Consider the following 19,458-nt stretch of genomic DNA (forward strand, 5'->3'; position numbering starts at 1 on the left):
AGACATGCACACGTTTACACCTAGGGCCAATGTTTCCATAAGCCAATTAACCCACCAGTTTGTTTTTGGACTGTTAGAGGAAACTAGAGCACCTGGACACTGGGAGAACAAACTCCACACATATAGCAACCCAGGTCCAGAATTGAACCCAGGGCCTCAGCACTACATGGCAGTAATGCTAAACACCGTGCTGTGCTGCCCCTATATAGAACATACAGAATATAAAAATACACTGACTTAATGGGCATTGTTAGATCTCACAAAAGAACAAAGTGAGAAAGTTATAATAATACACAACATCAAGACATGAAAAACAGTGGGGACCAACATTGTGTTGTGGCCCAGGGAGGAGCACAGTAGAGGCCTGACATTTCTAAAAATGCATGAGGCAGATTCTAGACTTACAGGATCATCAGATTTGTGGTTAGCCAGGCTTTCAGAAAGCGACTCCTCTTGAAGATTATCTCTGCGGATCAGTGTAAATTCTCGCAGGAACACGGCCCCCTCGCCCCCAACAGCCCACACCTGTTCAAAGACACAATAACAGTACACATTTCTGAACAAGTATCACACTCCCTCTGGGTAAGCAAGGACAACACACAGCTCCTGGCACGATAGCTCAGCCAGCCAAACAAACACAGGGTAGTGAAAGGCACTTCTGTAGGTTTCCAGCAGTCTGAGATCTTGTTTTGTCACTGTTCTTAAACTGGGTATTTCTATGGGAACTACTTTCCAAATCAAGAATACAGTGTGAGGTTACAAGTAACAAAGCAGTTCTGACTTATTTTATTCTTATTCACTAAATAGCCCGTGCTATGTGTTAGATTAAGAATATCAAACACACCTCAACCAAATCTTTTACTTCTTAAAACAGATATTCACCTTTTAAACCACCCTTTAATAATAATACGCAGACTGTAAAAGCAGAAATGATTTTTTTTCAGCAGTAAATGAAAAAACCTTCACATTAATAAGGCTGAAACAAATATCTAGCAGGAAACTTTACTCTCATTGAAAAAATGCCATTCTTTGCGGCAAGAAACAGAAATGTTAATAAAAGGAAATAAAAAGTACTGAAGGATAACCCTGTTCTACCCCCTGAAAACTACCATGTTTTTTTTATTCCTAAAAACCATCATAATCCAAAACAATTGTGTGATAGGTGCTAACTGTGAGTTATGTACATACAGTATAAGAGAAACACATTTAATGATAAACGTAAGAAATATTCTTCAGAAATAAAAGAAATGCCTATATGTAAACCACTTAGATACTTAAATCCCTATCGTGTTTTACAGGGAATTAAGCACCTACTGTACAGTACATGTTTTGAATACAAGGCTCATAATCTTTACCACATGAAAATATGCTTTGCAAGTATCAGTCTGCATGTTAATCAATGAAATGTCATTTCAAAGCTGATAGATATGATGCAGATCATATTTAATCTGCAGAAATGAATCATGTTAAATTAAATAGAACCTAGGCTTTTGAAATCTTTTCATGAGTGAAAACATCAACCTTCAAAATGGTCAAAAGTTTCATTATTAAGTATCTTTCAAGTGCCCTTAGAAGATTATCTGTACTTTTTTTTCTCATACGTTAGCACGTGTTTCTTTGCCAGTGCTTGAACATTTTGAGCTTGTCAACGTCTTATTCCTAGGTTTTAAATTTCAGTAATCACAACAGGGATTTTGGATCAACCCCATTAACAATAAGAGCCATTTTCAAGGATGTACAGTACAGAATCCATGGACATGAACTTTTTAGGCATTAAAAAAATGTATAACGAACAAGGTTAAGTGTTTGCCGCAGATAGTGTGAGCCAAAGTGAACTGGAAAAATAGGAAGACTGGCCTCTGTTGCTAGGCAACCAACACAAAATACATGTTGCCAGACTGTGGGAAAAGGCCCATACGCCAGAGTTAAAAGTGACAAATCAGATCTGTGGTAATTCCCCAAACTCAACACCATCAACTGCAATCAATTAGCATTTGCTTTTCCACAACATAGCATCTGAAACAACAGAATCATGCTCTGGGAACCCATGTTTGGAATCTCAGTCAAAACATGGTGCAGGGTTCAGTAAGAAAGAGGAGCGAAAAGTTTGCAGACTTAACACACAACAAAAAGCGTGTTATTCCTGACATCTTCTCAAATTTATCTGTATTATTATTAAAATAAAAGAAACTTAGTCATAAAATTATTCATTCTACAACTACATTTCTAAGGAAACAAAAGAAAACAAAACTATGGATTCTGTAGATTTTATCTGCTATTACTCCCCTTAAGCAGCATTTAAAAACAAAGTAAAAAAATGGCTTTAGGGCTTTAAAACTGTTTCCTTTCGGATGTGCTTTGCATTACAGCTCCCACTCCGCAGCTGAAGCTCATACAGAGCAGAAGAGGAAGCCACTCGATACCTTTCGCCTGACCGGAGAAAGAGGGTGGCGACCGACATGACTGTGTGATGGAAACTCATTCCCTTCAGCGGAATCATGATTACAAGAGGGACTTTCACTGGCTTTCACACTGGAAATCCATCATGCACAGGATAATCCCTCTGAACTTGAAACTGCAACCCTGGGGGAGTGAGAAGGGGAAACGCAGCCTTCAAACCCACTGAGAATATGAGCACAGAGCACGTAATAAAGTCATGAGTGAAAAAGCCCAGGATGCAAGGAGCAAACCCGTTTTAATAGAACCGTGCAAGGATTAATGCCAGCTAGTTAATCCTTGAATAAAGAAAACGGAAATGTAATTAATATAATGTAACAGCAACTAAATGAATGTCTATATAAAACTTTTATGTCAGCCTACTTTCTTAAAGGAAAAATTAAAGGTATCAAAGCATCCAATTAATAAATTCCCACAAACAAATACCATGTACACAAGATTAAACATTTTCCATTTGCATAGATAATAATACAGTACATTACAATGGATCCTGACACAGCTCATGTGGGTCTCACATAAAACTAATTACAGGCCTCTTTCAGTAATAAAATGCAAAATAGTGTTGTGTGCTGAGAAAATCAATTAAATTCTGGTTTTAGGTATGATCACCTATGCTCAAATATGCATCATCATGTTAGCTTAAGTTTATGGTTGTAATAGGAATTTGCTCAAGAAAAGCTTCAAAAACCTTTCAAGGTTAGCTTTTCTTTTTAACTGCTGGATTCTATCTGAACACTGAATAATTCATAATCTGCCAAAATACAATTAATTAATAAACGGTCACTTAAATTCATTGTTCAGGCTGTGGTACTGTATATACAGTTGCCTTTCACCTGCTGTCAGACCTACTGTATAAGAGCTGATTGTATAGGTCCTTTAGGTCCTTGTTTCGACAACAGACATCCAGTTCAATCTGTTGTTGAGGTTAAAGGCTGTAATTTTACAGATTCTTGGCAAATGGTTTCAATTCAACAGCTTCCAAATGCTGGTTTACTTTAAACATTCCGTAACCCTGAGCCTCAGCAATAGAGCTGGCTATGTGGACATGGTCTTTATCTAATCACGCTCAGTGTTCACTGCTGGTTGTTAAGCTGCAAATACTGTGAAATTGAAAGAAGCTTCCTACTGGGACTGAAAGTTTAAGTAGTAATGGAAAAAAAGTGAGAGAGACATTAAACAGATGCATGGATGGATAATTTATTTTCAGCGCTTAATTCACTTCTATATCTTAACACTGTCCAGTACTGTGGCTGTAAAGTAAGAAGTTCAATTCCTCATCTGATGTAGGCTGCACGTTTTGGGTAGATAATTCCTGACGGAGTGAATTGCAACACTCAGCAATTTGCTATGGCCATGGCAAGGACACCCTAAAGGACAATTCCATGGTGACTAAAACAGGGATGACTTCAGAGTGACTCATATTAGACTGCCAAAACACCCAGGGTCATGAAGACTACATTATACACCATCTGCCAGGTGTTTTTTCTGTCTTCAATTTAACCTATTTTTTATTTGCATTTGTTGAGGAGTTTGATTAGTTTAATAACTATCCTTGAAACTGTTCTATGCACACAGTTTAATACAGATTTTTTGTTCTTCTGCAAGTTATTTTGTGTTCATTTCTCTCTCCATGAACACCTAAATAAAATACTCATTAGTACATCAGCCATTTGCCTCTCATCATGTAGAACTTTGATTTATGTAGATGTAGAGCTTCATCCTTTACTGTTCCTTTGCTGTTGTTGTACTTTTAGCCTCCAGTGCCATGTTCCTTTCCACTTTCTCTTGCCCTTTCTAATATTGCTTGCAAATGAAACTAGATCCTGTTGTTCCTTTAAGAATTTTATAGTTTGCTTTCATTTCCTTTTTTCCTTAATATCTTATATCATTTCGATTGTTTTTTAACTTTTGATTTACTCACATTTGGCATGAATATGTTATGTGCATCAATCAAAATCTCTTTAAACTGTTGCCATCCATTCTCCACAAATTCCATAACTGTTCTATCTCATTGTACTTATCTTGACCTCTATCTCAGTCTTGCAGATCTGCTTTTCTGAAATTCTAAACCCTTGATCTGGACAAAAAAATGTAAAGTTTCAAAGTATATTTGAAAGCATAACATATTACAATGACACTTCCTTAATGATTCTCTCAATTCTGTTTGTCACACTATGTCTTGATTGTTTGGAAAGACAAGATGAACATTAGTATTTCCTCTTGTAGGTGCGCTTACAAACTGAGCAGTGCAGTCATTAACCTTGCAGACCATTTCGGTCTTCGGTCGGTTTTATGAAATTCGAATTTTGTTTTTCTCGGTCTAGGTGGGAAAAATCGAAGTCTCCCATGAAAATCACTTCTACATTTGCATATGAATCATTCAGTGTTGACTTACCATTAATATCTGCAATTTATGGTTTTAATGATATTCCTAAAACTGTATCCTTAAAGTATTTTGTAAGTCTCTTTTATGAGTAGAGAATTTAATGAGCCTTTTTGTCACTCAATAAGCAAAGAAGGTGGAGGTAACTACAACAAATTCAAATTCAAAAGTATTTGACTGAGAAAAACATTCAACTCAAGAAAGTGGTTTCAAACCCCACCGACGATGTGCTGTCAATGCTAGGTGTCTATGCAGGCTTTGCAGAACTGATCCTGCATTCCCATACTTCATCAAATACAATGGTGTTACTCACCACCAAGCATTTGCCAATAACAGAATTGATTTTTCTCATGTGATGGTACTTGTCAAGACTGTCAATTGAATTTATGCAAGAGCTCTACACAAATCACTTGTTTAAATAATTACTCTGTGAGAAATGATTTGGGAAGCAAGCTGTCAAATGTGGTTATTAGACTTGGGGTTTCTTCTGGACAGCAAAAAACAAACAACCTAATTTAAGAATTGCAGGGGGGACAGAGACTTATCACACACGATGAGTGCAGTGATGGTGTTCAAGCTGAAACTGCATCTATGGTCTTCAGAGTTTGGGAACAGAGGAACACTTTGAAAATCTGCAGAAAATCTTAATATATCAAAAAGAAAGGACACAGAGTTTTTAACGTTTTATCCAGAAACTATCTGTGACTGCCTGAACAAATTGGAGAAGAAATTCAATAGATTTCAGGCATCCAAAATCATCAGACAAATCCAAAAACATCAAGTTTGTCTCCAACCTAGGTTGAGATTTCCTCAGGTCGATATTAGAGAACTTTAAAAATTTCAGGAGGTATTTGAGCAGAGCAGTGGACTTGACATGGAGATAATCATCATGCAAAGTGACTCTGAGCTGAAAGCTGGGTGAAAAGATGGATTTTGGGGTTAGATGTACCTTCTTTTGTCATCCTGTGCACTGGAGGGGAAGTCCTGCTTTGGTTCCACAATAGCACATTTGTGAGGTGGCTTTTCCCCAGATTAAAATCATCAAGTACAGTATAAATATTACATGTCTTGTAAATGACTTTTGATGAACTGCATGAGTCTGGTTATCTCAAACTACAACCCCAACTTCAAAGCACAACAAAGTGGCAACAATCCAGCATGGCAACGCACATCCTTCTTGTGCGTTGCCATGCAACAACAGATAACAACAGATTTCTTGTGAGATAAAAATATAACAATTATGCCATAGATGCTCCATTCACTAGGCTTAAGATCCTGTGAGATGTGGGATGTGGGATGAGCCAGGATGTCATGTGGCATCCAAAGCTCAGAGATTTGCTTGTCCATGTTCTACAGGAAGAATGGGGAAGAGACCCATAACACAGCATCTCCAACATGGTGCAAAGCATGCATCACTATGGCAGGGCTTATATCATATCCAGCACTAGTCAAATGCACTACTAGCCTCTGATCTTCAACCTTCAATAGCTCCAATCTTATTGGGAACAAATGTCAATCATCACTCTATTTTCAATAACCACTTCTAATACAACCGCGGTTCTCAAACTGTGGTGTGCGTACCGCCTCCAGGGGGTACATCAGATGACCCGGGAAATTTGTTGTGTGCACTGAAAAATTGGGATTGTTTTCCATATTTTCTATTTTAATAAAATTCGTTTATCTGTCAAATACGCAGCCTACTTACTATGTTGATACAGAGCAAGCTAATACTTGAGAGGACACAAGGGTTATTATGTACAGTATATACCATTGTAAAGGAATGCGTGCTACGAACCTTAGTGACCAATTGTATTTAAAGAAGTACAGTAGCAAATAGGGAGGTTGGAGAATGTGCCTGATTTTGGAATACTGGCAATCTTGTAAGCACAGGAAAGCATGATAGATAACAGAAAAATATTTAAGGATTGTTCTAGGTAAATTTTAGAAAAAATACACTGAGCATCATGTGCATTCAATAAAAACTTCTTTTAACTTCTGAGACAGACTCCTGACTGTCTTTTAAGCGGAAACGGGGAAAAATGCAAGCTTGTGGATTGCTAAAGCAGGTAAACCCCACACTACTGGTGAAGAACTTTGTTTATCGTTGGCATAAGAGTTGACACGTATTACAGTATGTGTGGAGAAAAAGCTGCTAAACAGCTCGACCTGCTGCCCCTTTTGAATGACACAGTCACGCGTAGAATTATTGATATGGGAGATGATGTCAAAAGAGCATGTTAAAATGCTTTTCATTGCAATTAGATGAGTCTGTAGATGTTGATTTGGCCAATTTGCTCGTTTACATTGGATATGAGTTTGAGGGCATGTCCCATGAGGACTTTCTGTTCTGTAAACTGCTACCAACAAGCACTACAGGAGAGCATGTATTTTAGCTTCTGAATTAATTTAATCGAAGAGAATGGCATAGACTGGAAAAAATGTGTCGTGGATTTTTTACAGACAGTGCTAGAGCGATGACAAGACGACACAGCGGTGTAGCTACACGAATTAGAGAGGTTGCTCCAGATATGAAGTGGACGCACTGCAGTATCCACTGCGAGGCCTTGGCAGTCAAGAAAATGCCTGAGGATTTAAAATCTTTGTTAGACTCTGCTGTCAAAGTTGTGAATTGTATCAAGTCTCGACCAATGAATTCACGTCTGTTCAGTGTGCTTTGTAATGTGGCTGGTACAATTAGTCTACCTGGTTGATATATTCTCACATTTGAATGAGCTGAATGTGGGACTGCAGGAGCTCTCTTTAACAATTTTTGACGTGTCTGACAAGATCACTGCTATGAAGAAAAAGCTGTACCTTTATTTTAATAAAATCAACACAAGTGATGTCTCTGCTTTCCCAACTTTGGAGAACTACAGTATCTCCAAACATATGGTGTGGCACTTGATGCTGCCGTTTGTGATGTAATTGCAGTGCACCTCTTGTTATTGGAAGAGCAGTTCCAGTTGAGGCCACACCAGAGTGGATCAGGAACCCGTGCTGATCAAGAGAAGTTGCTCGGGTTATCATCTGATGCGACTTTGATGTCAGAGTTGAAACGACAGTCACTGTTGGATTTCTGGATCCAAAGACAGAGTGAATACCCAGCCCTCTCATTAAAGGCTTTGCAGTTTTTGATGCCTTTGCTACTTCCTACCTCTGTGAGAAAAGCTTCTCTGCTCTCACTGCAATCAAGACAAAGTACCACATCAAAATGGATGCTGAGCCAGATCTGCATTTGAAGCTCACTGCCCTCGACCCTGACATTGCAAGGCTTTGCTCGACTTAACAGGCTCACCCCTCTCACTGAAATGGTAAGTGCTCCGTGCCAATTTTAATATATGTGTTTGTGCGCTCGTGCGCTCATGCTGGTCATTGAGATTTTCTGTGGTTCCTATGAGAAGATGACTTGTAGGTGATGCTTTGCTTTGATCATGGGTGGTACTTTGTCCAAACAGTTTGAGAAGCACTGTAATACAATATGCCAGGGGCCTAAACTGGGAGACAATGGGTACAAGGCAGGATACACCAGGACAAAATGCCAGTGTATCACAGGACAGAGGCACACTTGAACTCATACACATGTATGGCACACAAACAGGGACACCAAATCAACCTTACTGAAGGTCTCTGGATGATACCCCCAGTCAGAACTGAACAGACAGCTGTGAGGCAGCATCGCTAACTAGTCTGTTCAATTAAATGTCAGTGTACCTCCTACAAAAAATATTGTCATATTGTTATCTGAAAAGAACTTAGTAAATGTATTACAGTTACAAGCAGTAAGTTATGTTTAATCCTCAGTATAAATCTTAAAAAGTGTGAATAACAAAACAATATTTGTAGAATCGCTAAACACTTCCTACCATCAGTAAAACTGCAGAAGGTATTTTAATAAGCTCTCTGTCCTTCTACTGAATGTATCAAATGATCTATCCTTCTACTGAATGTTGATGACAGCCTGCCTCCATTTCCATGGATGTAGCAACTGGATACTGGTTAAACTGAAGAGCTGATGAACCATAGCAGCCAAAAAGTTCCATGGCGCTCCGCTGGGACTGGTTGTGTTTTTTCAGAAAACAGGCTGGGTTTTCAAAGCCAAGGTAAAAAAAAATGGCAATTGCCCTTAACCCAGCTGTGGTATTTGGAGAAAGCACAATGGAAAGGGCTACATTTCCTTCCCTCCCACCATCTTGGGTCAGCCCTGCTCTTTCTTGCTAATTCACAAGCCCAATATCTCACATACCAAGTAAAATTTCCTTGAAGAGGTGGGTAAAATCAAGATATAGACCTTTTCAATGGTGTTCCTCAAAATGTTACACTAAATTGTTTTTAAGACGGACACAATGAAAAAAACACTATACTGTATACCATTCTTGTAATTCACAAGGGCTTGTCTTGCTCAGGTCTTATTAATATTTACCGTTGGAAATCATGGGGTTGTCACTGAATAGTGTACTAAAGCAAACAAACAGGCAACAAAGCAAAGCAAAATAAGAATAAATTTGTATGAAATGTTAAATATAACATTTCCATGCAAATCAAATTTAAAGTGCTACAGAGGAAGGTTGCTAAAAAATTATATGGATGCAAACTGGGGCACTAGAGCTGTTTCACTGCCCTGGATAGTTAACCTTGGATCCAGTAAGATCTTAACTGATGATGTGCTTACTATTCATGTCACAAAGCAAAAGACAGACACCATTTGAACCTTGTCATGAATAAAGCTCTCCCCAGAAGCTGAAGGAGAGGCCAAGTATTTGGCGGAAGGTGGATTAATCTGAGTTATTTAATATGAGGCCAATTACAAAGCACTCACTTTTTGATACAAAGGCACAAAACCCTTAATCCCCAGAATGCCTTGTGCCGCATGGTTTCTAAGAGGGGAACGGCATGCCAGTCCTGGTAACTGATTCATTTCCAGCGGTTTCAATTTCAAAGTGCTAGAGCTGATGTGAAGAAAAGGGAAATGAACCTAGGGCATTGCAAGGCTTCAAAGGACATAATCAACAGTAATAACATTAACTTGATATCATAATTGGTCTTTCCTGGAGGACAGTGCCAGCTTCAGCTGCTGCTGGAAATTAAAAAATGGCTACACCTTAACAGTAGAAGGCTTAACCTGGACTCTTATTTCGTGCATTATGGGGTTTTATTTAATAAAAGGTGATCCTTCATTTTGATATGAGATAGGATATGTATTCACGGAAGACTGATCACTAAGAAGTACATCTGATGCATAATGAAGATCTAATCTGAAGTAATATGTGTGAAATAATCTGGATGGGCCTTTAACTTTGATTCTGTCTTTTAAATTGTTAATGCTTGAGAAGAAATCTTATGGGGAAAAAAGGGATTTTACACAACAGATAGAAGTGTGATGGTAAGATCCAATTTTTGTACTTTCAGAGTACCACATAGTGTCAGAAATTCCTAAACGATATACTAGTAATATTATAATAGTAGTAGGAATGTGAGTGAGGTATTGGTGTGCAAACCTTTGTCAATAACTCTAATTCCTTTACGTCCAGCCTAACGACTCCACATAGACATCCCCCTTGGGTCAGGTAATCCTTCTTCTCGTTTCCATGACCTAATTATGAATTACTGCCCTATGGTGCTTTCAAAGAAAATCAAGGGAACACAAGTTCAAGAGCTCATAAACTTCCACAGCATGATTTTGGAGACTGTCATCTGCTTAAACATTAAAAATATAAACTTAAAGTTACCAAAGGAATCTCTTGTATCTTTTTTGCACCAAAAGAGGCTGGGATCTTTTAGAGCAATATTACACCTTTACTTGGCCCATGTTTTGGTAACATTTTTCTCTTTAAGTATCACAGTCTCAAACCAGGTGGCTGAGCAAAATGTTTTCTCACTGTTTTCTTTTAACTACTTCTAACTTTTTCTAATTGAATATTCTGCTTTGCTTTTTCATCTAAACCTGTCAGCAAGGGTGTATTTACTTTTGTACACAAGACTTCTGACTGTTGGCTGATTTCAATAAATAATGACCAAGAAAAACTTGTGTGCTATCTGTCACATGACTTATCTACTGTTAGGACTTGGTGAGAACTAGAGGAAGGTCAGGTATGTCTTAATACTGTATGAAAAACCACGAATCGTAAAGGAGTGTGCTTTGTTTTTCACATCACTGTACAAAAATGATTTGGGGCAGAGTGGTGGCTGTGTGGCTAAGGATCTGCGCCTGTGGCTGGAAAGTTCAAATCCCATGGCCGGGAGAGGCATCCTACTCCGTTGGGCCCCTGAGCAAGGCCCTTCACCCCAACTGCTCCAGGGGCGCTGTACAATAGCTGACCCTGTGCTCTGACCCCAAGCTTCTCTCCCTGTCTGTGTGTCTGTGAGTCTCATGGAGAGCAAGTATGCGAAAAGACAAATTCCTAATGCAAGAAATAGTATGTGGCTACTAAAATGATCTTAATCTTAAAAATGCTCCCCTTGCATGGCTAACAAAGCACACTTGAACCTAGATAGTACTTAGCAAACTAGAGACATAAAACTAAGGTACTGACTCTAAAAATCAAAAAGAGTATGTGTGTTACACCTGCATCTTGGCCAAATGTTCCATTGGCCCTCCTAATAATCCCCATCTATGAATTGGCTTCATCACTCTGTTCTCCTCCTCACTTATAGCTGATGTGTTGTGGGAGTACTGGTGCACTATGGATGCTGTCGCATCATCCAGGTGGTGCTACATTGGTGGTGATGGAGGGGAGTCCCCATTACCTGTAAAGAGCTTTGAGTGGAGTCTCTAGAAAAGCACTATATAACAGTAAGGAAGTATTATCTTCATCAATTCTTTAAGAGATTTATATATTTTAGAATACGTTTTCTGCCATCTTCCTCTCCTTGAAGCATGTTTCACTACAGTTTTCACATACCTTCAATAAGGCTGAGATCTGACCAACACTCTTAATTTCTCCTTTTATAGATATATAGTATAGACAACTGCCCTCTCTCCACCTGGAAATTACTGCTCTTACTTACATAATCCCCTTCAGCTCTGAGACCATTTAGAATTTTTCTGGTTTCAAAAGTACTTCAACACATACTGTACGGAATGAATATCTCAGAGTGTTCTTGTTTAAAACTCTGCCTGTCATCTTCACATGACCCTGTCTGTTCTGCATATTATTATTATTTATTTTCAACAACTGAAAGGTTAGAGTTTCACATCTCAGTGAAAATTAAATTATTCTCCCTGGACCCTTTTCCATTTACGTTCCTTATTACTCATTTTGGAAGACTCCATTCTGTAATTCTGCACATCATAAATTAAACATTGTGCTTCGAGTTTGTTTTTCATTTAAATCAAATCACCAAACTGTTAAAAAAAGAACGATGGAAGTTGAAATTCTTAGAAACAACTGTCCCATACTAAAACATCCATTTTTGGAAAACGTTCTAAAATTAGTTTGGACTTTTTAGTTTAAGGCACATCTAACTGACATCTGAATATACTGAGCAACATATTCCTGTCCGGGTTAAAGTCTTTTTACACAAGAGATGTTGTTTCTTTAAATTGCAAATTAACCTTGTAATTTCCTTTGGCAGATCATAGTTCATTTTTTATCTTTGCAGTGCTCAGAAGGTTCTGTGATAAGATGATCATAATACTCTTGGTTTATGTAACTGACTACAGTTGTGTCTTGGCTTAAATATGTTTCTGACATTTTACTCCTCCAAACACCAATAAGCTAACCTCAGGGTTGCCCCAAGGTTCTTCCAGGCTAAAACGATTCTCATTTCCATTCAGCCACATGATCTCATTTAACACAATGACATGTACCGTACATGTAACAGGGCCCAGTGTGCTGCGCGAGGTACAGAAGGGACACCCCCACACACTGAAATCTAGATAGTGTAAAACTCTGGCACAGGACAAAACATGCTCTTTTGGTGTGGGTGAGTTATCTACTGTCTGAGGCGTAGCACTGTGCATGCTCTAATCCCAACAGGGGTTAGGGAGAGATTATTTCATCACACATACAGTACTGTATCCATATGAGTCCTCTATATGTATATCCATATATATCCTCTATCAGTATCTATCCACCAGTATCCTCCACAGTGCCTATAGAAAGTCTACACACCTTCCCAAAGTTACACATTTAGCCAATTGGTTACACCAGGGCTAATTTATAACTGGCATTACTGAAGGGTGTGTACACTTATCTAACCCATTTTTCCAGGTTTTTGTTTTTAATTACTTTTCAGAATGTTTGAGCTTTTTTTTTTTACTTCGAGGTTGTGTCTTACTATGTGTACATAAAGGTAAATAAATTCTGATTGAATGCGTCTTGGTTTCAGCCTGTTAGGGCACAAAATGTGTTACTTTGGAAAAGGTGTGTATATGCATGATATGAATGCATTTCTTCTTTAAAACCTACAAGATTCAGTTATATACTAAATTTACTGATCTATAACCAACATATGAAATTATATTAAAATAATAATCATCAATATCTGCACGCCAGAAAAATATTTACCTTACACAGTATCTTATATGCCTTGTTTTATTTTACTTTAAATTTACTTGTCACATCAATGCTGCCTTGAACTTTGTAAATCAAGAAATAAAACTGGTTCTTATTTCTCCTCAGAGCTACAGTTACCATGTATTATAATTTTGCACAGATCTCTTTGCAACCTCTCTTCTAAGTTAACTTGATGCTGTTTCTACTATTCTCTCTAAAAAGCTACATTGAAAACCATAAATGACCCAAAATGCAAGAGCAAAGGTTTGTGCCCTAATACGACACCTGTGTCACATGCTGTCAAGGCCTCAGTGTCTACTTACAGCTCAGAGGGTCTAGATCAAAATTCACTTGCTTGTTTGGTTTTAAAAAGCTTTTAAAAAGGTTTCTCAAAGCTCTTTACAGAACAACAAGAAAACATACACAGTTGATGGAATGAATAATAAGAATAGAAAGAGAACCAGAATCAGAAGCCATAAGAAGACAGCTAGAAACCTGAACCAGGACAGTTTCAGTGCTATGAAGTTGTCAGGAAACCAGACTGGAGGGGCTTGAAGAGGTTATCCGCAAACAGATGGTTGTTGCACTGAATTGTTATACCACATTCTAAAATATTTGCAAGAAAGGTTAAACTGGAAAAAAATGTTTACATTGTCCAAACCCATGTTTGTTTTTTTTGGCACAGGGGTAAAAGCAGCAGTTTTGAAGGCCACTGGTACCACATCAGTGCTCGGGGATTCATTTATTATATTGGGAACAAGGGGGCAGAGAGAAGTGAAACAGGATTGAAATAAAGTGGTGGGAATGGGATCTAATAGGCAAATTGTGGATTTCACACACAAAACCAGTTTACTGAGGCAAGCGGAGTCTAGTAAAGAAAAGCTAGAGAGAAGGGAACCAGTAAAACGAAGCAAGCAGGGAGGAGGTGTGGATGTGAAGTGTGTTGTAGAGAGAATGTGATGCCAGATGTTGTCAAACTTGGAACTTAAAAACTCATTGTCAAACACTGCCAGGTCCCTTCACCTGTCTTCCATCTTTTAAAAATGTGCATCCTTAATTCTATCACTTAATCTGCAATGACCAAATTTCCCTGACTTTGGCTAGACATGCTAAGACTGTGCACATTATTCAAACATGAGCCACAAAATGAAGAAAAAATGCAAAATGGGATGTGAAATCAAAGAAGGAAACTGAAATATACAGATGTTTTTAGGGAGTCATAGTTTAAGACTCTTTCATTTAATATGCCTTATTAAACACATAAACCTGTCTTTAAAAGGAAGCTTGTTGGTGTTTGTTATGCATTTACCATAATACACATAATGCATATAATGAAGTATTTCATTAATGTACCAGAATATTTGCCAACAACAAAGAAGTCCATCCAGATGGTTCAACTTTTTCAGAAACCTTTTCTTCGGCTCCTGAAAGGAATAAACATTCTCTGTCAAGATAAATAAGAAAGACAATTCTTGGCCACTGACAGTAACTGTAAAAGCAATATACTGCTTCATGATAGTCTTATTCTGTTTAAAAGCTAATATTGCTAAATGGAGAGTTAAATGCAGTGCCTTTTATTCCAGTCACTGAAACTGCCAACAGATGTTTTCCATCTTGGAACAAACAGTTGCTTTTAACTAACACTAACACCAACAGGTTTGACTGCTATTTTGTCATTTTCAGTCACTGTCGGCCCTACTGCCCTGTTAAATGACTGCAGCCATGGATTTTATGAGGTAATAAAAAATAAGTTTAAGAAAAAGGGAAGATAATTGATTATTACACCACTTGTTTTAATTATGTGCTTAGGGTGGATATAACTCAGACCAATTCATGAGATTACAGTCCAGACTACAGCACAAATCTAGGGAGAAGGAAATTAATCATTTTTTCCTTTTATATACAGTATGTGTATATTACTTCTATAATAAATTATTAAAATTCTCAAGAAGAATCTTCTCCAGACATTTTACATTACCTGAAGATAAACTCAGCTATCAGTCTGTTTACTCTTAACCTTTAAGGGTGACAAAAATAACAGCGCAGTGCCCCAATTCCAAGGAATAACAGGCAATGTGTTATATAATTTTAGACTAAAACAGTCGACAGCCCTGAGCCTTTACTTCTTAATTTCATGATAAATGGTGAGAATTAGAAAACACAAAATGCTGAATCATATCCTTCTTGTGTCTTACATTGGCTTAATCAGTATGACATAGACAAATATGAAGTATGAAGAACAAACAGCAGTTTCAGTTAGTACAGTTTCAGTTAGTAGTGGACTAATATAAGCAATACTTTGTGAGGGATTAAAACAAACTTTGAAGGTACTGTTTTGGAATTAGGCATAATTTAAATGCCAGTACAGCAGAAACCATATCAAGACTCTTCTCTAATGGAAGTCTTTCTTTAAACACTGACATTACCAGTCATCAAGAGAACCCGGGGCTGTTTTTGCATAAAATGACTATTAAAGAAAACATCATTTTAAAATAACAGAAGAACTTGAACACCCCTGTAGAACTTCACATGTAACATATTCCAAATTGGAGCGGCCATGTAAAGTCTATAAGATGTGGTGTGCTTTACAAAGGTCAGAGAGAAGCCTGCAATCGCCAGCAACCTCCAGAAGTACACCATGAGTCAACATTTGCCTTCTATGCAAATAACTGTAAACAGAACAGCTTCCATCCAAAGAGAATAAATATATTAATATTAACCTCAAACATCAAACACATCACAGACATGAAGATAAAACTGAAGCTGTAGAAGGGGATTATTCTGTGGTGATGTGATGATAATTTTGGGGGATCACAGTGCGCTGATGAAGCTAAACACCTTGAAGAAACAGAAAGTTATTTTCTGATTACAAGTATGTCCATTTGGATTAACATACTGCTTGTATGTATGGCATAGCCCACCTCACCCATACTAAAAATGGCTGTAGATGCAGGCAGGCAAATGTGATACCACAAGAACTGGGATTAAACATGGTATCTTTAGAGGTGTACTTTAAAAACCTTACTGGAGCCGTCCACAGTTTACAGTTTCAGCAAAGCAGATTATGAAGGAATAAGACACAGCTGAAGGAAAGTGGAATGTGATTAAATAGAAAAAGGAATTTTAGAGGGACAGAACAAATTTAGCCTAAAAGTAATTAAATTGAATTCTAGAGTGCCTAAAGCAGGTGTTACTGTAGGTCAATTAAGAAAATATATCAACAGAAAGAGGACAAAGACCTGGACAGGATGGAAGTATGCCTTAAGTTTGACATGCATGGAACAGATTACGTGGGACACGATTCAGGCATTTTAAAATCCTGAAAGTCATTGATCAAATCAACTCAGAGGACTTCTTCAAGATCAGCTGCCTTATACAGACTGGGGCACACACAAGTGAGAAAAAAAAAGTTTAAAAATATTCAAGACCACAAACAGGAGACACCTGTTTTTTTACTCCCGAATCATGTGATTGAAGCTGACTCTGTAGGATCCTTTAGCTCCAAGGTTTTTAACTTTTTTAAAGCTGTCCCCCTTTTTTTCCCCAAGGCCTCAGCTCAAGAATGCCAATTAGTATTATCATCACAGGTTCAATTAACATCAGAACATATGTTCTGTTGACGATCCATCACATTTGGATGGTAAATCTTATTGAGAGTTGCACCTGTTATTATTATTATTATTATTATTATTATTATTATTATTATTATTATTATTATGCAACGGATTTGTGTTTCCCAGGGAACATTTTGAATGTGGTTTGTACGTCAATGGTTGTGATGTATAGTGGCCAAACAGAGCAGTTCAACATACTGCAGGCATGTTGCCAAAGGACATTTTACATAGAGAACTTTTCAGAATTACTCATCATTAGGAAAGACTACAGAGTACATAGTCATTTTATACTTAAAAAAGAGATACGAAGACTAGCGGGCATCCTGATCTGTACATAGAAAAGTATTGCATAAACTCACAGGGTTTAGTTGAACCTTGAGAAAAGAGCCCAATTAGCACAAAGATGCTATACATTTAGGAGCCAAAATGGTCCTAATATCCTACCTTTTACAAATAATATAAATTATAGCCAGGTATTACTGAATTCTTAAACTTTAGTTTGGGTATCCATTATAACCATTTGCAAATAATCTATTAACATGTTATTAATTATGTTATAAACAGCTATAAAACACTGATGTCACTAACCCATGGTTTAGGTCATGCTACAGTATGTTCAGGATTAAGGTTTTGTTACTTACAGTATAGTACATGCAATTAATCAACAGTAGAGGGTGTTGAAAGTCAATCCCATAGTTCTACTAATAAAAAAATAAGGCAATACATTTAAGACTGAAAATTGAAGGATCTAATGTTATTCTGGGGGGGGGGGGAACTACCCATTGGTGTTGTTTTAAGTGATTAGCAATGACATTTAAAAAACCTGAATGAGATCGTCATACGTATGTAAAGCTAATAACATTCAAACCCGCAAGACTAGCAACACCTCTTGCTTGTAACTGTAATGTCCTTTCATTTGTACACACAATCATTCTTAAGACATTTATTAAGTTTTGTGGCGGCCACTAAGATGTAGATATACTGTAGTCCGTAGCAATGAGAATTTGTGATCAAACATCAGTGAGGTAAAAGTTTGAACAAGTATGTAGATGTTTGTACCTGTGCTTTTTTTCTAAGGGTTCTGATTTACTGCAATTACGTCACTGGAAGTTTCCCACGGGAATTACGTAGGTTCTCACTGAATTAAATATAACTAAAACTACTGTCTCACTGAACAAAACATAACTTTCTACTGGAGGTAAAAATCTAAAACACTTTCTGAAAGCATAAGTGTGTTATTCCCCATTAGGGTTAAGTGTTCATGTAACCTGGACAGCAATAAAGTTAAGTGACATAACTGGTTATTTGTTTCCATTTCAACAAACAATACAAACAACTGTGGATACATTGCTTCCTGAAGCGCATGTTTAATCCTTCGGGTGAATTTGCAGATCAGTAGTCTTTCCAGTATGATTCTGAAAATGTTTTAAATCCCTACTTTTTTTTCAAGCAACCTAAATCATGCTCATAAAAAAAAAAAACATAAAACAGATTACTTCTGTCATCAAACTTGGGCAAAGACTATGACATTTCTATGTTACACTATCCTCTAGATGTCAGTATAGAATAGCAGGTAATACTTGGAAAGTTTTCACAAGGTGTTTAACATAGATTTGCTCCTAATTGTAGATGCATCTTGGGAGACATTTATCCTATATTTTTGATGGAATATGCCTAATTAGACTATATCTGGTGAAACCCTACATTTCAAATTATTTAAATTACCTGCTACCAATTTAAAATTAAGCAAAAAACAAAACAACAACAAAAGATCAACTGTAATGAATGTGTACAGCAGCATGCATGGAAAGAAGCAATGAACTGAAATAACCTCTGAAACTAAACAGTATAAGATGGCTAAATGATTTTAAAATTCCCCCCATTCCGCGAAAGGCACAACACCCAGAATCACATGAAATTACTTTCAAATTTATTTTGTCTGCTGATATGGCTCATATACTATTTCTCAAGATGATGGCAGTTTGAAAAACCAAATCATAAACACCTCGAAGGCAGCAGTCAAGTAGTCATCAGCAGGAATTGGCAAACCGCAAATAACTAGGAGAGAGCCCCGTCAATGAAAGGTTTTCCATGACAGAATGTAAATGGCACAATGACAGACTGAACGATATTGCACAGGCTGAAAACCACATGCATACAATCCTTCAGGAATTATGAAGTCAGTTCAGTCATGTCAGCCCATCCTGCCTGTCTCAAAGTCACACAGTGCAGAATCTCTTTAACTGTGCATCTTGGAGAATCTCATTACCGCTAACCTGGCCAGTTTATTGGAAAACTATGACTGAAGCTTTTTTTTTGTTATACTGTACCACAACTTCAAGGTGCTCTCTTTGTAGTGCCCTTAATTGACCCAACAATCACTTCATAAATAGCACTAAAATTCAAAGACTTTTGTGTGTGTAAATACAATGGTATTCAATGTTTTTGTTAATTACTTGGCAGTGCCAATTATTCATCTGCTTATTCATTAGAAAAATACAATGAAGAA

At 37.4% G+C, this 19,458-nt stretch overlaps 1 protein-coding gene across 2 annotated transcripts in view; it reads right to left on the reverse strand.

The window, feature by feature from the left end:
* LOC148678079 (ADAMTS-like protein 1) overlaps positions 1–19,458 on the reverse strand; it is a 210,388-nt gene that overhangs the window by 143,683 nt on the left and 47,247 nt on the right. For both annotated transcript variants that reach the window (XM_088631318.1, XM_088631307.1), the window contains exon 2: positions 406–525. In XM_088631318.1, coding sequence (XP_088487444.1) covers positions 406–525 — 120 coding nt within the window. The remainder of the gene's footprint in view (positions 1–405; positions 526–19,458) is intronic.

Source organism: Lepisosteus platostomus, chromosome 1 (assembly GCF_059453375.1).
Source record: "Lepisosteus platostomus isolate fLepPlt1 chromosome 1, fLepPlt1.hap1, whole genome shotgun sequence".
Lineage (NCBI taxonomy): Eukaryota > Metazoa > Chordata > Actinopteri > Semionotiformes > Lepisosteidae > Lepisosteus > Lepisosteus platostomus.